Source organism: Uloborus diversus, chromosome 1, assembly GCF_026930045.1.
Source record: "Uloborus diversus isolate 005 chromosome 1, Udiv.v.3.1, whole genome shotgun sequence".
Classification (NCBI taxonomy): Eukaryota; Metazoa; Arthropoda; class Arachnida; order Araneae; family Uloboridae; genus Uloborus; species Uloborus diversus.
This window is the reverse complement of record NC_072731.1, coordinates 115,926,260-115,944,121: the sequence shown is the minus strand read 5'-3', so window position 1 is coordinate 115,944,121 and position 17,862 is coordinate 115,926,260. Positions and strand designations below refer to the sequence as shown.

At 35.4% G+C, this 17,862-nt stretch overlaps 1 protein-coding gene across 1 annotated transcript; it reads right to left on the bottom strand.

Annotated features, from left to right (window-relative positions):
- Nucleotides 1–264: 264 nt before the first annotated feature.
- On the bottom strand, nucleotides 265–15,950 carry LOC129234521 (5-hydroxytryptamine receptor 2B-like). The gene is made up of 3 exons (XM_054868531.1): nucleotides 15,364–15,950; nucleotides 2,073–2,361; nucleotides 265–1,058 (listed from the first exon to the last, which is right to left on the bottom strand). The coding sequence occupies exons 1-3, from the start codon at nucleotides 15,948–15,950 to the stop codon at nucleotides 756–758; spliced, it is 1,179 nt and encodes a 392-aa protein (XP_054724506.1). The 3' UTR covers nucleotides 265–755.
- Nucleotides 15,951–17,862: the final 1,912 nt, after the last annotated feature.

The window sequence follows — 17,862 nt, the reverse complement described above, 5'->3', positions numbered from 1 at the left end:
TTTGCAATGTTTCCAACCAGCATGCAGTTTGGCGAACTTGGGTGCATCACTGGGGAAAACCACTTTCCAAAGCTCTCTCCCCGCCAAAAAAAATTTTACAGGTGGAAGGGCAGGGTCTTGTGGGACAACAAGAGTGCCTTCTGAACAGGGCTGTTGATGCTATCTTCATATTCACTCCTCTTAATATTGTTTTAGGCAGAATAGCTACTTTTTAACAAGTAATTTTTTTTAACAGACGGCACCTCAAGGAGATGTACCGCAGAACTCTATAGTTTCACCAAACAGTTTTAAGATCACTGGTGTAGGTTTTGAAAGTTTTAGAAGAGGCATTTCTTGAGCTAGTTGTATGAGGTACAGTTCTTGAAAGGAGAAATATTCTTCTTAGATGGTGCGTATGAAATAAATGTGAGTTTAAGCAATTCTCCAGGGAACTGACAGGTTATTAAAGGCACCAACTCACTTTCTCTTGCAGTTGGGCTCTTTTTGTTCCCGTAAAAGAAATCTACAAGTTCATCAAGTTCCAATCTCAATGAGTTTCTCTTCCTGTTTCCGTAGAGTAGTCTCCAAGTTTTTCGAGTACACCATGCAGTCCCTATCACAATTTGTCTCCCTTTCCTATTCCTATAGTCCCCTTCTCCAATTGTTCCAGTACATAGGCCGTTTTCCCCAGGCAGTTCTGTCGAAGCTTCTCTAGTACACGATGCAGTCCTTATTGCGCTGGGTCTTTTTTTTTTATTGTTTCCTGTATGCAGTCTCTATCGCAGTCGACCTCTCTTCTTGTTCCCGCAAAGCACCCTCTTGAAGGCGCTTCGGAAGTCTGGGCTGAAGATGGTGTAGATGATGGGGTTGAGCGTCGAGTTGGCATATCCCAGCCACAGGAAGAAGGAGAAGAGGTGCGGATCCGGCTCGATTTCGCACACGGCCATCAGCAAGGCCGTCAAGAAGAAGGGCAACCAGCAGATCACGAACACTCCCGTGATGATGGCGAGAGTCTTGGCTGCTTTTCTCTCTCGTTTCGCCTCCATGTTCTCCCTGGTGACTTTCTTCTTGGGTTTTGGCTGTAATAAGAAAATAAGTGGATTAAGATCAGTGGGCAGTTGCGTAAACGACGTCTAAACAAATACGGAGTACACACTTCAATTCATAAGAGTTCACTACGGTTGAGCATAGGGCCACGGCTACATATTGACCCTGAAAAATCATCATCTACATTATCAGGGAGATATATGATGGTGGACTCTGTGTCTTTGCAGAACGTTAATGAATTCATTTTTTATCAATGCCACGTAAATAATAATATTTCTTTCACCATAGAAATTAGTTAGATTTTTTTTTAAATATTTGTATTGAAATGTAGCTTTTGTTTTAATCGGTTGGATGCTTAATGGCTCAAGAGCTTCAATAGGTTTTCGACCCTATGCAAAACAAAATTCATTTTATGCATTTTTTGGTACAAGGCTTCTCTGGGGAAACGTGTCTTTTTGGAAGACTTTCCATCACTGCTACCCTCATTTATGAATTGAAAATAGAAAACCATGAAAAGTGCATAAAGCCACTCATTCGGGTTATGGTAGGCAAAAAAAATGGATATTTTTGATAAACGACTTCTAATAGCAAACAAGTTGTATTTTGGCATCCTAAATACTAACTAAACCCACTCTCAAACTTGTTGTAATACTTCTGTTAAACGAAATATTTTTCATGTATAGAGCAGCAAAACGAGCGTAGAACTATTTATGTCACTAACTGCGTAGAAGTGCAAACAAAGACAATCAAAACAGCGCCGGGCAAAATTTTATTTCAAATCGAAGTGAAATTTCTCCTTACGCATACAAGGCATTTCAAAGTTAAAACAACCCAAAACTGTCATTTATAATATTTTACTAATGTGAAATGCAAAAAACTGAGTGGTTTTCGGGATTTCGTGCATTGTTTAAAAGGAAAACATCGTACACACATATGCTTGCAGATTGACTCAATGGACTAACTTGGGAGAGATTTAAGGTTTCCAAATAAAATGAGGTTAACAGTCAGGATTGAACAGTTACACTTATTTTCCCACATTCACTTACGTTATTCCCGACAACTGAAGCTGTGGTTCCGTTCGTTGTCGTGGTGGTGGTCTCAGTTACTTGTCCAGAACCCGTCGAGTTCCTGTTGTCGCTGCAGACTACGTGGACCATCTGCTTCTGGATAGGCTGGACGCAGTGCGATGACGACTTGGCACCCGGCTTGTGACGAATGCGCTTGCGCGCCACTTGATACACCCTCCAGTACAGGATCAGGATGACGATGAGAGGGACGTAGAACGTTGAACAGGTAGCAAAAATCTGATAAGCAGCATCTTGACTCACGAGACACCTGAAGGATGAGAAATAGGACACTTCGTTATCAGTAAATGCGATGAAACGGAACTAATATACAAAATTTTAAGTCAGAAATCCTAAAGATGCACTCTGCTCGCAAAAGAGAAAAGGTGCAAAAGCTCTTTTTAGCTGCAACTTTAAAAATTATTTTTCGTTTTTAAAATAAGAGTATTTACTTAATGCTTGTTGAAGAAAGAAAAGAAAAAGAGAAATTCTTCGTTCTTTCCAAGACTTTATTTGTTTCAATGAAAAAAGTTATAACAAAAACGAGCTATTCTTTGAACACATGAAGAAAAATCACCATCGGGTGTTAAAAACATTTTTAAAAAGAAACAGACATTTTCTTTGAAACTAAAACAAGGAAAATAAAGATAATTACCATCCGACGCAAAAATTTATTCTAAGTAAAAAAAAAGTTGTAATAACATTTAAAATTGAAAGAAAAAAAATTGGGAATCAGACTTCTGATATCAGGAAATATTCTTCCAAATTCAAATTTATCGCCAGACACTATTAAATGAAATTCAGAAATGAGTCTTTTGTAAGGATTCTATCAATTAAAAAATAATAAAAAATGTGCCGATGCCATATTTAAGGCTTAAAGTTTAAATAAATCAAAACTGTCATCCGTAAAAGCTGTTATCTATTAATAAACATCTAAATCGAATCCAAAGGCTTTTATTGTTTCCAGAATTTTTTTACGTCTTAACTTTTGATTAACGTATCCATATTTCATCCATTTTTCTTCCCGTACTGTTCGTTCCGTTCGCCTTTGAATCGTTTATTTTCCTTGCCGCTCGGCGATGCACTAAATGTCTCATCCATAATGCATCCCTTATGGAGGAAATATGGGCAAGATGCTGCTTCAGAGCAAAATATGCAACGTGGCTCGGACGGATATCAAAAAGCACCATAAATGATGATGCTAACTTCTAATGGACTTAGCCAGCATCAGTAAAAAAGACCATGACTCATTTTCTGTACAAGAAAAACAAGCTATTCATTTAACTGAAGAAACATAAGCAAAGCACAACTTTGTAGTGAATATTACATGTACTCTCTTTGGATTTACCGGCAATAGTTTCTTCAGTGATGGTGATTGAATTTGAGCTAAAATTGCTTTAAAAGCTCTTTATAGTGGTGCCTTTTCCTTCAGAATGAGCTTATTCGAACTGTTTATTCAAATACACCAACGCCAGCATCACACGAGTCTCTCAAAAAGCTTAAAACTAGTCCTGATAGGTTATTAACTACTTTTAATATTAAATGAATCGCTTTCGGCAGCAATGAACTTTATTTTGAGGTGAAATTGAACCAGTCTCAGTTTTAACTTAATAATTTTATTGACTGCATCTGTAACCTTACATCTTCAAGCAATATCAATGTGCAAAATTTGTATTTTCTTGAAGACTACTGATTGATTATCGGTTGACTGGTTGTCAAATCAATGTTTAAAATTGCTCAAAAACAAGCACTTATGACACAGTAGGATGACAAGCAACAAGCACCCGTAGTATGAAAAACTTCGTAATAGTGAAGCATATCATCATGTATAATCTACACATTGATATATCCAACATAGTGCCAGAAAGAAGGATGAGCAACTATCGCTCTTTGCCACGGGAGGCAACTTTTAGTGCTGAAAACTCACCCAATTTCTGTCTTTTTATCGTTGAAATTCGATACAAAAACTCGAATAAAAATGGATAAGAACGGCAGTTTGAAAATTTGTCCCAGCTATGAAGAATTAAAAATCCAGTACTGGGTATATACAGGGTGATTATAAAATAACGTGAGGTGTTTAGAGCCCTCTGGCAAGTGAAGTATTGGACGAAACATTGCCAAATTTCTTGAGCGTACATTGCAGACCATGGGGTTTCCATTTCTTCAATAAAAAATATTGCCAAAAATCACCACCAGGGGGAATTCTAGCGCTGCAAAAGTGTAATACTTCCGAATACTGGAGAATGGGGTCGTTTCCAAAATTTTGAAAGTATTTTTTTTTTTTTTTTTCTGAAAGAGCATGCTTAAAAACACAGGATCTGACCATTTTTCAAATAATTTGTTTAAGTTCAATATTTTTAAAAAATTAATTTAACCGGTGCGCTTTTATTGTTTACGCTTCTGCATCTGACATCACAAATGATGAAAGGCCATTCACTGTTGCCATTCACAAAGCATAATATTTAATTCACATATCTACTCACGTGTACTGGCAACGATGTGGTTGAAAGCGGAATATTTAATTCGCTTCTTGATTATTATAACGTGGAAACGTGGTAGAAAGATGCGCAAAGTGCATCATTTATGACGTCATACAGACCACGCCTTGTTTGAAAAATCGGACATTTTAAAAAATTAATGAAAAAATAACTGTTGGGAAAATGAAAGTACTTTCTGGGTTCATGTTTTTTTTTTTTTTTTTTTTTTGCTTATTCTATCAATTTCAGTTGCTAAAAGTAGTACTTTTGACTGAAGGAAACAACCCCATTAAATGCCAAAAAATGCAGCACACATCAAAGTTTTTACTACAAATGTTTGTTGCTGACAAATGAGGTTCAATAAAACCTACAAAAAATTTCAATTTGTAACAAAAGATGAATAAAACCAAAAGTTATCAGGAAGAAATTTCGGAGCGGAATCATTGATTTCTTTCTTGAATAATCTCTACATAGTATAAAATGAAGTGTCCAAAAAGCGTCTGTTTGTTTAAACGCGCAAAACTCGGGAACAACCAGCCGATTTCGCTGAAATTTTCGAAATATCTTTATTTTAGCCCCGGAAAGGTTTGCAGACCAGTTCGAAAAAAAAATTGACGGGTAGTTCTTTTTTTATTCCAATTTAGGCCCAATTTGCTCATAAATTCTGGAATATGGGGGTGAAAAATTACTTGCACGTATTAATATTACATATCGTTTGAAAGGGTAGAATTTTCCGCGTTCTACGCAATTTGTTCCAATGCTCTAACTTTATTACGGCGGGAGTTATTTGCGTTTTTAACTCGAATTATTTTGGGATTAGCTGAAATTTAGGCACTACTTTCTTCATTAAATAAATCAATAAAAATGTGAAGGAATTGTCCCACAGTTTTCTTTTTGACACCATTGGAAATAACAAAATCTTCTAAGACTTTATATTTAATACATTTCAACTCATCACCTATTTTTAAAATAATTTCTACTTTAGCAGGAACTTCACTTCACATACCATTCATCAACACCATCAATCTTTTGGTTGATATACTAACAGCTACCAAATAAACTAAACAAACAAGTCCTATTGAATATTGCAAGTGATTAGAAAATTTACATGTGGTGATTTTGATGCAAGTAACGATTTCAGAAACGAATCAACTCGCCAATACCCTTCAAGTTACACGAAAATATTTTAATACGAAAAACGGATTGGCACAGGAAAGAAAGATGCACAACCAGGTGTTATACAGGCTCGAAATACGAAATTTTAACTCTTTGCGGTAATCAAAAATGGTATGGTATAAAAATACAAATGTATGAGCGTGTACAAGCGATTGAACGGGGACCTGATTGTATCAAAAAAAAAAAAAAAAAGGAGCGGAACTAGACATCGTACAGCTGCTACACATGAAATGTCATCCTTCTACTATTAAACACTTCTTAGCCCCCCATCCCTCCTTGCGAACTACTCACACACACAGAGATGCTTTGAAAAACAAACTTCGTCACAAGAAACTGTGCGATGAGTTTTGGTGGCTCACACAATTGTACGTAGGGGAATATGGGGCAAAGTGAAATGGTGAGATATTTACTTTGCTTTTGGCGCCACCTGCGTAGTAATGTTTTCACTATAACATGTAGTCTATTCCAATAAAGAAAAAACTACCTCTGAAAATCAAAGAATGTGATAATTCAAGCAAGTTTTAAAAATGGATACCCATATTGTAATATTTTGTTATAATTAAAAAATAATTGTTGTGTTTAAATGATCAAGGTTTTATTACTAAAATTTTAACTATTAATTGAGACCTACTAATATTCGGTGTAGTATTTATTTGTTTAATATTAAGCTTATTCGTATTTCAAATGCTTTATACAGTTAGTCAAGTGCATGCGAGGCAAAGTGGACGCGGTAAAGTAAAATTGTCCATTTCATGCAATCTTTTATGAAATCACTTAAGTATTCATTAACTAGTTGTTTCATTTATATTCTTCCACTTAAAATTCTCTTATTTATTCATTCATTCAATAATTTTTCTATTCATTCACTATTTTATTCATTCATATAACTTTTGTCATATATTAACTTATTTATCTCTTTATTTTTTCGTTTATTGTTTTGTTTTATTGTCATTTATTCATTCTTTCCTTTATTTACTCATTTATCTGATCAAAAATATTTTTAACAGTCGAATAAAAAATATTTAATTTAAAAAATATTTTATTTTTCACTTTGCCCCATGGAAAAAACAAGGGGAAATTTTCCGCTTTTTTTTTTTGGTATAAATTTGCTGTTAAAAATAAAAAATAATGTTTCAATGCAAGTTTTATAATAAAATATGTAAACTTTTTCTTTATTTTCAAAACGAACTTCCAATTTATTGATTTTGAAAAAAAAAATCTTAAAAGTAAGTAATTTCACTTCGCCCCACAATCCCCTATATTATAATATCCAAACATCAAGAATGAAAATGTTCAAAATTGATACAAGGGTGATGACAATGGAAACGTTAGTTGAAATTTGAGTAGTGATGTTCCTTGAATGCTACTTTCTTCACTTCGCACAAGGAAGCAAAAGTACCGCAAATTACACATTAATCAGAATGTATGCAATACCTGGACCAAATTTCAAAAAGAACCAAACTACAAGAATTCAAAACTTTTCTTGAAAGTAAATGTCATGGAACGAAAAGGGGGAAACCCGGAACTTGTAAAGATCGAAATAATTCAGCCGAATGTCTTGTAAGAAAAACCACTCGAGAGAAAGAAACCCGCATCCTTTACCAATTCCATTTTTAAACTAACAATGGGGATCGTAAAAGCAAATGAGAAGTCGAAATCGATTTCGTTCTTTTTTCCCTCGCCCTGACAAACAGCGTGTTCGGAGGCATTTAAGATCTCTTTTAAAAAGGCAGACAGTTGAAGTATTTCCACCTTCACATAACGAATCGCAGTTATGGCCAAACTTTACAGGTCTTGTTCTTTTCTTCAAATAAATTTTTCTTATCGCAGAATTTTTCGCTTCGTCACACTGAGAATTCTTAGATCTTTAAATGGTTGTGGGGTTTTCTTTTCTTTTTTTTTTTTTTTTAATCTTTATGACTGCTGTAAACGTCTTTCGAGTCATTTGAGAACATTAGGAGTCTTGTTGAGATAATGATTTGAAATTCATAACCCGGAGAAATATAATAAGTGAAAGATTGCTGTTCCAGATGGTCTGTTCGATTAAATTGCGAGAAAAATGTCTTTGTTAATAACATTGAAGTATAACGTTATTAGTTAATATTTCTTTGATACTTTTTTGATTACTTAAGCATTACAATAGAACGTCAGAGAGATACGAAATATATTGAAATGATTTATATTTCTTTTATTTTAGCGGATATTTTGAAATGAAAGGATTAGTCGTTTTTCTTTCTTTTTTGAATCTTAATAATTATGCTTCCAAATGCGCAACGTATTTTAAATCTTTTATTTTAAAACGTAACTACTGTTTGTCGTTTCCCCGCTTAGTATGATATTGAAACAATGATTTGATACTAGTTTGTTGGTTCTATTGATCGTATGTAGCAAGATCCATAATTGACTACACTGCGCTGACAGTCCAAAATGAAACAGCTCAGGAGACTTAGGGAATCATCATTTGACGGTTCTGGCGGCTATGGGAAGCATGATTTAACAATTCCTGAAGCTATAGAAAACATCATTTGACGTAGCAGAAAGCTATTGAAACTATGGTTTGACGGCTACGACAACCAGGATGCTATTGGAAGCATAATTCGACAGTTTATGGCACTACTGGAAGCGGACTTAGGCATTCCAATCCTGTATAATGCTATAAACTTATTTCGGATCGTTTGAAAACATTAACAATAGTTAAGCCGTAAGTTACCGCCCCTAAGCCAGGGCTAAGAACTACATGCAATTTACCGGCAGCTCGGTTATCTCATCTAGAGACTGCAGTTTGGTCCTTGCTGTGGACTCATCAATTTGGAATAAGGAATAATCGAGATAGAAGCATAATAATTTATCTCATTGAAGCTGAGAGTGCGAACAAACTGGTAGCTAAAGTAAATTTATCTCATCACCTGCGAGAGAGTCCGCAGACATGTGCAGTTTAATTCTTAAATTGGAAACAAAGCTCGCCGGTGAGATAAATTTAATTTATCTACCAATTTGTTGGCACTTTCAGCTTTAATGAGATAACATTTGCCTTTAGTTCAGTTAGACACGATTCCAGACTGATGAGTCCACATTAAGGATGAAACTTCAGTCTCTGGATATCATAACTGGGATGACGGTATATAAAATATACTAGCTATTATGTTTAGATAAAGATTAAAAATTCATGGATCAGTGAGTAGGTTATAACCTGGTGATATTTCAAATGATTTATTTGTTTAAAGCTTGATGAAAACGTGCAATTAAATAATATGTATTTTTTTTAGCTTAGGGCTTTTGGTTAGGTCTGAAAATATTTATGCATTAAAATGGAACAGCGGAGTGACTGAGAAGTTATTGAAATAATTAATTTTTCTAGGAAGCGTGATTCAGGAGTTCAATCCTTTATTATGCACATATTTCATTTCATTTGAGAATGTTAGCAGCTGTTATGAGATAATGACTTGAAATTTGCGACTGGAGGAATGGATAGTAAGGTATCAGTTTGAAATGTTTTATTCAGTAAAACCGTGGCAGACATGTACTATTAATTAATAACATTTAAAAGCAACATTTTCAATTTAGATTTTGTTTTCTTAATTTCTATGTGCAGTCGACTCCCGCTACAACGCGATCCAACTTACGCGAAATGGCTATAAAGCGATTTTTTCACCAGTAAAGAATTTCAGAACTAACGCGAATTCCTCGCCCGCAACACGAAAATTTTAGGAAGGGAACCGTGGTGTGTAAGTATCGGCTTTGTTATTGGCTACTATTTTTTTTTCTTTCGTTCCATTTTTTTTTTTTTTCTTTTCTTCATCCCTGAGAGCGGAAGTTTCCACACCGTACCGGTCTGAACATCGCTTAGACAAATAACTCTACTCCTCACTTTCCATTTATTTCTTTCAATCTAAATGTGAAAGTTGATGAAATATAATGACACCTAAGGGCGCTGTTTCATCTTAAAGTTTGTGAGGATAGAAAGAAAAAGAGAAAGTTTCTGTCAATTAAAGAAAAGCTAAGGATTATTCACTTGAACAACTATTAAATGCGTCGAAGATAGCACGACAATTAGGTATGAGTTAATCTTTCATATGTATAATTAAAAGTTAAAAAAAAGGGAAATTTGTAAAAGTTCACCTAGTAGTATCTAAGGAAAATGCAAACATTATGGAAATGGAAGCTGTTCTTGTATTGTAAATTTAAGAAACCAGGAAAAGGGGTGTTGCGATCGAAACGTTATAAGAGAACTAGTGAAGCAACTGTATTGTGCGTTTAACAATATATAAGAATAACGGTTTGATCAAACAGCATAAACCATCATCATCTTCACTTTTTTAAATCACAAATATCATTACTGGATCCATTGTACAGTAAAACTATAGAGCATTTGTTTCTCTTACTACATACTGTACGCACCGTAATGGTTTATTTTATTTCTTTCTTTCCCATTGATCATTGATTTTGTGCATCGTAGCAGTGGGAAAAAAAAAACGTTTTTTTTTTTTTTTTTTTTTTTTTTAAGAAACAGTAATTAATGTATAGTTAAGAAATGATTTTTAATAGTTTGAGGTGGTGTTTACGAGTGTCTACAAGTGTCCTTTTTCCACAACGCAAAATTTCAACTTACGCAAGGGGTCTTGGAACACATCCCTCGCGTAAGTCGGGACTCGACTGTAAATGAATGTGTACTAACCTTTTTTTCAGTAGCTCCCTGGGATTCATTAAAGCCACATTACCTTAAGTCAGGTTAAAAAAAATAAGTTTCATCTACATAGACGTAGAAAAACTTGCTTCTTCCCTCCCCCCCCCCCCCCCCCCCCTTCTAGGAAACCACTCGCAAAAGCGTTCCAATAGGATCTAAGGATATCACCTTGACAGAAAATTTAGCATTTTTACTTTTTAGTATTATTGCGCGGATTTTTAGACGAAGGATTCTGGCCCTTGTGAATTTCAATTAATTAAAAACATGTTTTCAAAATGTTTCATCTGTCTTAGCAGAATAGAAGAAGCTTCACCTGTCGTAATTTTTAACGGACTTATGAAAGTTTAAATGATCTGTGTTCGTGCGGAATGTGGCAATTTGCATTAAATTTTACAACTCTAAATATAAATTAAAAATATTTTGGAACTTCAATAAAGCTTGAAAACCAATGACCTAGTGATGGGCATAATCGAGTTCTCATAATCGAATCACTCGATCGTCACGAGTTCTCGATTATCACAACCCGAGTTCTCGATAAACGTATCTCGAGTTCTCGATTATCCCTGTCCGAGTTCTCGAGCGATGAACTGCTCCAATTCTAGCTTTGTGCACTTATCGGGATGTTGATTTCTCGAATTCCCTGGATGGGGGGGGGGGGGGGCACTTGGGGGGAGGGGGGGTCATGGCGCAGGCTGCGACATTGAAATTTTTAGAGGGATTGTTTTGAGGGGTATTTCTTACTGTTTTGGGGGAGCTCCTGTTTTGGGGGATCTCTGCGAAATTTAGGAGCGGGTGCGCCTTTGCTCTTCGGGGAGTGGGCACCCCTGCCAGAGGGCTGCTTTCAAAAATGAATGTTAAATGTGTAAATGGGCGTGGTTTTTGTTGTTTCCGAAAAAAAAACACAGAGAAAGGGAGTCATGGCGCTCTAAATTAGGGGGGGGGATTCGTTTTTAAGAGGTGCACCAGCATACTTGAGGAATGGATACCCCTGTAATCTAAAGGATTTTATAATCAAAGATTTGCCTTTCGAATATTTGTAGTAGAAGTTTGTGTGTTGTGTTTGCATTCGAATAGTGTTGTAATTAATTGCATGTATGCTGCCGAATGCTTGATTATCAAATGATTCTTTGAGATGATTTTTTAGCACAATAATATATGTTTTTTAGAGAATGGTGCTAACGAATGAACACATGGACGAGTCTATGGGTGACATGGGTTGTGTGTCCAGGTAGTGGAAGCAAAGATTGAGGAGACACTAATAAGGTTCTAATTTGAGAGGGGCATTAAAACTAAAATATATACAGTGGCTCCCAAAAGTCTTCGTACACCTACGACTTTCAACGAAATAGGCCCCAATCAATTGGTTAGAATTAATATTTCGGAATAGGTATTTAATTATAAGATCTATGATCTATTTTTAACAAAACTACATGAAAAGTTTTTAAAAAATATTAAAACTTAATTTTTTAAAAATCAAAATCCAAAAAGTGCCTGAAATTTTATCTCACGAAAGTCTTCGTACACTTTATAAATTGTCTACATATTATTGAATAATCTAACTTTTGATTAAGTTATTAATTAGTAGAATATCATACAGTATTCATAACACCTTTTAAACGTCTAGATTTCATTCTTTTTCTTTCTTTTTTTTTTGCGTAATTTCTGAGTAAGTGTTCTACCACACTTCGAGTCTTACTGTTTCCAGCTCTATTTTCGTTTTAAAGCCCTATTTTCGTAATCTAGCCTCCCGATATCTCTAAATGCGTTACATAAAGTTAAAATCTGGAGATTTAGGGGGTATTTTCTAAACTTTAGGACAGTTTTCGTGGCACTAGACTCAAATGTTGAAATCCGTGTGCTTCTTATCGTTATCTTGATAAAACACAAAGTTGTTTCCAATAACCAAATTTTTGGCTAAGAGTTCAAAATTGGTTGTTAAAATATTTAAAGGAACAGCATGATTCATTATTTCATCAAAAAATTACAAACTACCAAGTCCTGATGCTGATATGCACCCTCACACTAGAACATCTCCACCGTCCTGATTAACTGATCCAAATAAGTTCTTAAGATTAAGTGCCTAAATTCTTCTTCTACTTACAGTTATACAACAATTTAACCAAAAATGTTGAATTAATTTTTATCTGTAAGTAAGACGTGATTCTAAAACGTTTTTAGCTTATTTATATTTGATTTTGCGACGAAAAGCGTAAGCTTTCTGTTTTTCGCACGACTAAGAAAATTTCTGCGGGAAGAGGTCCCATTTAATCCAGCTAATCAGAGAACTTTGCGAACAATTTTAGTTGAAAGTTAAATGTAATATGTTACATTTAACTCTGAAGAAACGTTTTCAGCACTCAAATGTGTATTTTTCATAATTTTTTTAACTTTAAATCTCCAATCACGTTTTGTCAACTTTGCCGGTTGACCTTTTCTTACCTTGTTTTCGGTCCGATTCCTTTCTTTAAAGCATTTTATCAAGCACTTTACTATACAAACAAATAAATTAACTAGTTTAGAGACATTTCAAACCAATTTACCACTACTGTGGTAAAAAAAATTCAAATTTTTAATGGTGTTTGCGGTTTTTTACGAATACCAGCCATTTTACAGTAATAAGCACAATATTAAGGAATAAATAAACAAAAAATTAAAGCCAAATGACTTAAAGGGTCAACACAAGGCAAAACTATTAATAAAACGGCATATGATAATTTTAATCGTGAATTCATTCGAAAATATTTGAGTGTACGATGGCGTGTTATTTCTCTGTAGCTTCGTTTTCTGATCCATTTCAAAAAGAAGATCCGTCAATATTTTGAAAAAACCAATAGGTTGTATTTAGAATGATATAGGAATGATGTGAAAAAATATTGGACTTCATATTCGAATTTAGTTTCGAGTTATTTTGGTTTTACTAAAAAATTCCAAAGTGTACTAACAGTTTTGGGAGTCACTGTATTTCATGTAAAAATGTAAAAAGGGGGAATACTTTAGTTAAAAGCTGAGGGGACCTCCTCCCCCTTACGTCCACCTTCGACTAGACCATTGGTTAATGAATCCCGAGACACGTGTCTGCAGTAATCTGAATATTTATGCTACAAAAGTTGGTTATTCCCTGTTATTTCTTGACACAAAGGTATTTATTTATTTCTTAACTGGTGGCACCCGCACTGTTTTTTGCCCATAGTTGAAAATTAAAAGGTCTTTTGGTTCGCCTGTATATTTACAAATAATGTATGATGAATTTCTCGCCAATTGACTTGCCACGTTATGATAACTTGGTAATTTACTCGTCCATCTTATGATAATTTTGCTCGGGAAAATGTTCTTAAAATTTGAATAGAAAACGAACAAAATCGAATTTTCGAAAAATCGCTTCGTGGTGCACACCTTCATGCTACAAACTAATTCTATGCCAAATTTCATGAAAATCCTCCGAACGGTCTTGGCATTATGCGCGTCACAGAGATTCTGAGAGACAGAGATCCTGACAGACAGAGAGATATCCAGACAGAGAGACTTTCCGGGTCTTTTAATTAAAAGGTCTTTTGGTTCGCCTTTATATTTACAAATAATGTATGGTGAATTTTCTCGCCAATTGGCTTATACCCATGTTACAGTTCCACGTTATGATAATTTCGTATCTCGCCAATTAGCTTGAGCCCATGTTACGGTTCCACGTTATGATAATTTCGTAATTTCCTCGTCCATCTTATATTTTTGTTCTTAAAATTGGATTGGAAAAAGAACCACATCGAATTTTCGAAAAATTGCTTCGAGGTTCACACTCCCATGGTACAAACTAACTTTGTGCCAAATTTCATGAAAATCGGATGAACGGTCTAGGCGCTATGCGCGTCACAGAGATCCTGACAGACAGAGATCCGGACAGAGGGACATTCAGCTTTATTATAGGTAAGATAAGAAGATAAAGATAAAGATAAAGAAGAAGCAAATGGTTTAGTTCTCGTGTTATTCATTCGCAGGGGATGACAACAAGGAGAGGGGGACGGGAGTTAAGACGCAAACTGCGGGATTGTAATTTTAGGGAGAGTTTCTTTTTTCGAAATCGCTCTTGGGGGGAAAAAAACTCCATACGTGCAGGGGCGTGCACAGGGCAAGGGGGAGAGGAAGGACACCAGTTGCCCTGAGCTCGAGCTTGAAGGGGGCCCGAAATTTTTAAAACGAGAGATGAAATATATTAGGGGCACAGGGGTAAACAATATGGAGGGGGCCCGTCGAAGTCATCTGCGACGAGCCCCGAAATTTCTGTGCACGCCCCTGCGTATGTGGTGCGTCATCGCTATTGGAATTGATGGATTTCGAATGGTTTTAAAATGGAATGATTGCTTCTTGCGTACTTTATTCTGATGGGGTTATAATTGAACGTTTGGTGTCGAATTTTCGATTATCAAAAGATCTCTTCATAGTCGAACGATCTATTTTCAAACGAAAATTATTAAGGAATTATCATATGAGCGGGTTAATGGGGGCATGGGTGTGTGGATAGAAAGATAAATATTCGGCTTACAGGCGGAAATGGACGTATCTATTAGTTTTCAGGGATGCCAGCTTTTGCAGAAGCGTGTTAGCCTCTATATTAAGCAGATTGACTTTGAAATAAGCGAAACACGAGCATCAAATTTTTACTTTTCCCTCCCATTGTGATAGAATCTTCTCAACTGGACGTTTGCCAATTTTATAGCTGTTGTGGGCAGACAGTAGTATATTTTTATGTAACTTAATTACTTAATAGAGAATCTAAAATGGAACGCATAAATACATGCTAAACACAAATTGTAGAATTCTTCATTTAAACCACTTTTATTCTAGCCAATCCAAGTGGCTTGAATTCATTGCCATTCTCGGATCAGCCCACGATTACACATAACTGTCAAAAGCAATACATTTTTTTAAAGCAAAAAATAGTTACCTTTTCTCTTGCTCAATCCTGTAGAGGAAGTCTTCATCTTTCCAACCAAAGAGTGGAGCAAAGGACACCAAGAATCCTACGGCCCACACCAGGAAAATCATCAACCCGATCTTCTGACTGCTCCTTTGTCGGACGTAGTCCACGTGGGTCACTGCCCAGTACCGGTCCATCGCTATGGCCACCAAGTGGAGGATCGAAGCCGTGCAGCACAGGACATCACCAGACGTCCAGATCTCGCACAGTTCGGGTCCCAGGACCCATTCTTGGTTGACTTCGTAGAGGGCACCCATGGGCATAACCAGTAGCGCCACCATCAAATCTGCGACGGCCAGGGAAAGCACCAGGTAATTGCCAACCGTCTGAAGGTTTCTCTCCAATAAAATAGCTGCAATGACGAACACGTTGCCCACCACGGTAGCCAGTATGATGATCCCCAATACGGCGGTCAAGCTCAGTTTGGCAATGAGATGCATTTCCGGGACATCGGATGTTGTCCCATTTTCTGGGACAGTAGTATTGTCTTCAAACAGCAGGATGCTCCTGTTGGTTTCCGTGTAGTTCGTGAAATTATTGAACAATATAAGCATAATATCAGTAAATGCTCGTGTAGAGTAGTTAAGTACATGTTCTCCGGGAAAATTATCAACGTTGTCAGAGAAGTTTAAATTTTCAAAAGAAAAGTTAGTTCTATCGGAAATAACATTGTTTACTTCCATGGAGCTGTGATTTTCAGAATGCATTGACACTGTTGGTAAATTTCTTTATATCAAGCAAAGTATTCGATTTTTCATCAAGAGAAGTCTCAACAGCAGAAATAACATTTTTAGTCTTTTTTTCTCGCATCGATATCTATTTTTGGGAGCAATAGACAGTCTTATTAATTATCTTTGTTTCATTATTATTTTTTTAATCCCTAGAAAAATGACTATTTTTCATGTGCCTATCAAATAGGTGGAAATTACAATGTTTACTGTTGAAATACGTGTGGATTGATGTATGTCTTTCTGAAGACATCAGTACTGTTATATTTTAAACTGTTTCTTCAAATGAAATACACAATTTTTTCCCGTATCAATTTGGGCGAATGGTGACTTCGACTCTTTGATGAATCATTCAGTTTAAGCATGACGATCAAATACTGTGTGATGTTCAGTTCTGAAAACAAAAAATATCATTAGGATTGCTCTATAAAATAAAATGCTGTATACAATCAATCCGTAATGTATTCCTTGAAAATTGGATTCCAATAGAAAGTTAATGTTTCGCAACCTCTACTAATTCGGCTTATGTGCGTTATTTTACATATTGATGGACGCCCTTTAGTAGTACTTAATCGTTTCGCACTGACTTCTACAAAAAGCTGACGGCTCCTAGGAGCGCTAGATAATTTTAATAATGATACAGGTTAACCCTGTGGTGTGAAAATGAAGCAATTTCCAACATGTTTTACTTCTTTCCTTTTTCTCAGTTCTTTTCTCCACTAATTGAAGAACCTTCTCTTTTAGCCAAATGATCACAAAATATCTATTCATATACTCTTCAAAATCCAAATTAGCAAACACCTGAAAATATAAGAGAATAATACAATCAGAAAAAGAGGAATTTTTGAAAATCAAAATCATCATCAACGAACTTTAGAAACTTTTAATAATAGGGTCGTTTTCGAAATTTTAAAAGTATTTTTTTCTGAAAGAGTATGCTTAAAAACATAGGATTTGACGATTCTTTAAATAAGTTAACAAGGTTTAGTATTTTTTAATATTTATTTTAATCGGTGCGCAGTTCAATTTCATTTTTGAGTTGTTATTAAATAAAATATTATTTTCGTTAAATTTGGCCGAATTCGAAACTTTGATGTGCTAACCCTATCAGCGCAACAATGAAAAATCCGATCCAAAATGGCTAAATTTAAGCTGATGCGCCGGACTATCTATACGGCGGCTCTAATTAGCGCACAGCCCAATATTTAATTCGCTTCTTTACTCATATGTAATGGCAACGATATGGTTGATAGCAAGCGTAGAGTGCAATATTTAATTCGCTTCTCTATTATCATAACCTGGAAACGCGGTAGACAGCAAGTGTAATCATTCAGCACGCAAAGTTCATCACTTGTGATGTCATAAAGACCACACTTTGTTTGAAAATTCGAAATTCGTTTTGAAAGTAAAAGATCTTCTTCGCTCCATGGTTTTTTTTTTCTTTTTCCTTTTTCCTCCCCCCCCCCTCGTTCTCTCAACTTCAGTGACTAGGTACTTTTGACTGCTGGAAACAACCCCAACGAAAGAGCTGCTATTTTAACGAAAAATTACTGTCTTTCATGTAATAGGGTCTGGTGGGGTAAAGTGGTCATAAAATCGTAGGTTTTCAACTTAGGTGAATAATAAATATAATAAATTCTTTAAACACTTAAACTTTTTTCTTTTTATTTTACATTGCATTATTAAAGAACACGGTAAATTGAGTTTTAGGAAAATAAATACTGATTTAAGTAGCGTT

What these genes read in the sequence shown, in the direction of transcription:
- LOC129234521 (XM_054868531.1), bottom strand. Translation starts at nt 15,950, where the DNA reads ATGCTTATATTGTTCAATAATTTCACGAACTACACGGAAACCAACAGG. An exon ending in AGGATTGAGCAAGAGAAAAG is followed by an intron (nt 2,362 to 15,363) that starts GTAACTATTTTT and finishes CTCATCCTTCAG; the next exon opens with GTGTCTCGTGAGTCAAGATG. An exon ending in CTTCAGTTGTCGGGAATAAC is followed by an intron (nt 1,059 to 2,072) that starts GTAAGTGAATGT and finishes TTCTTATTACAG; the next exon opens with CCAAAACCCAAGAAGAAAGT.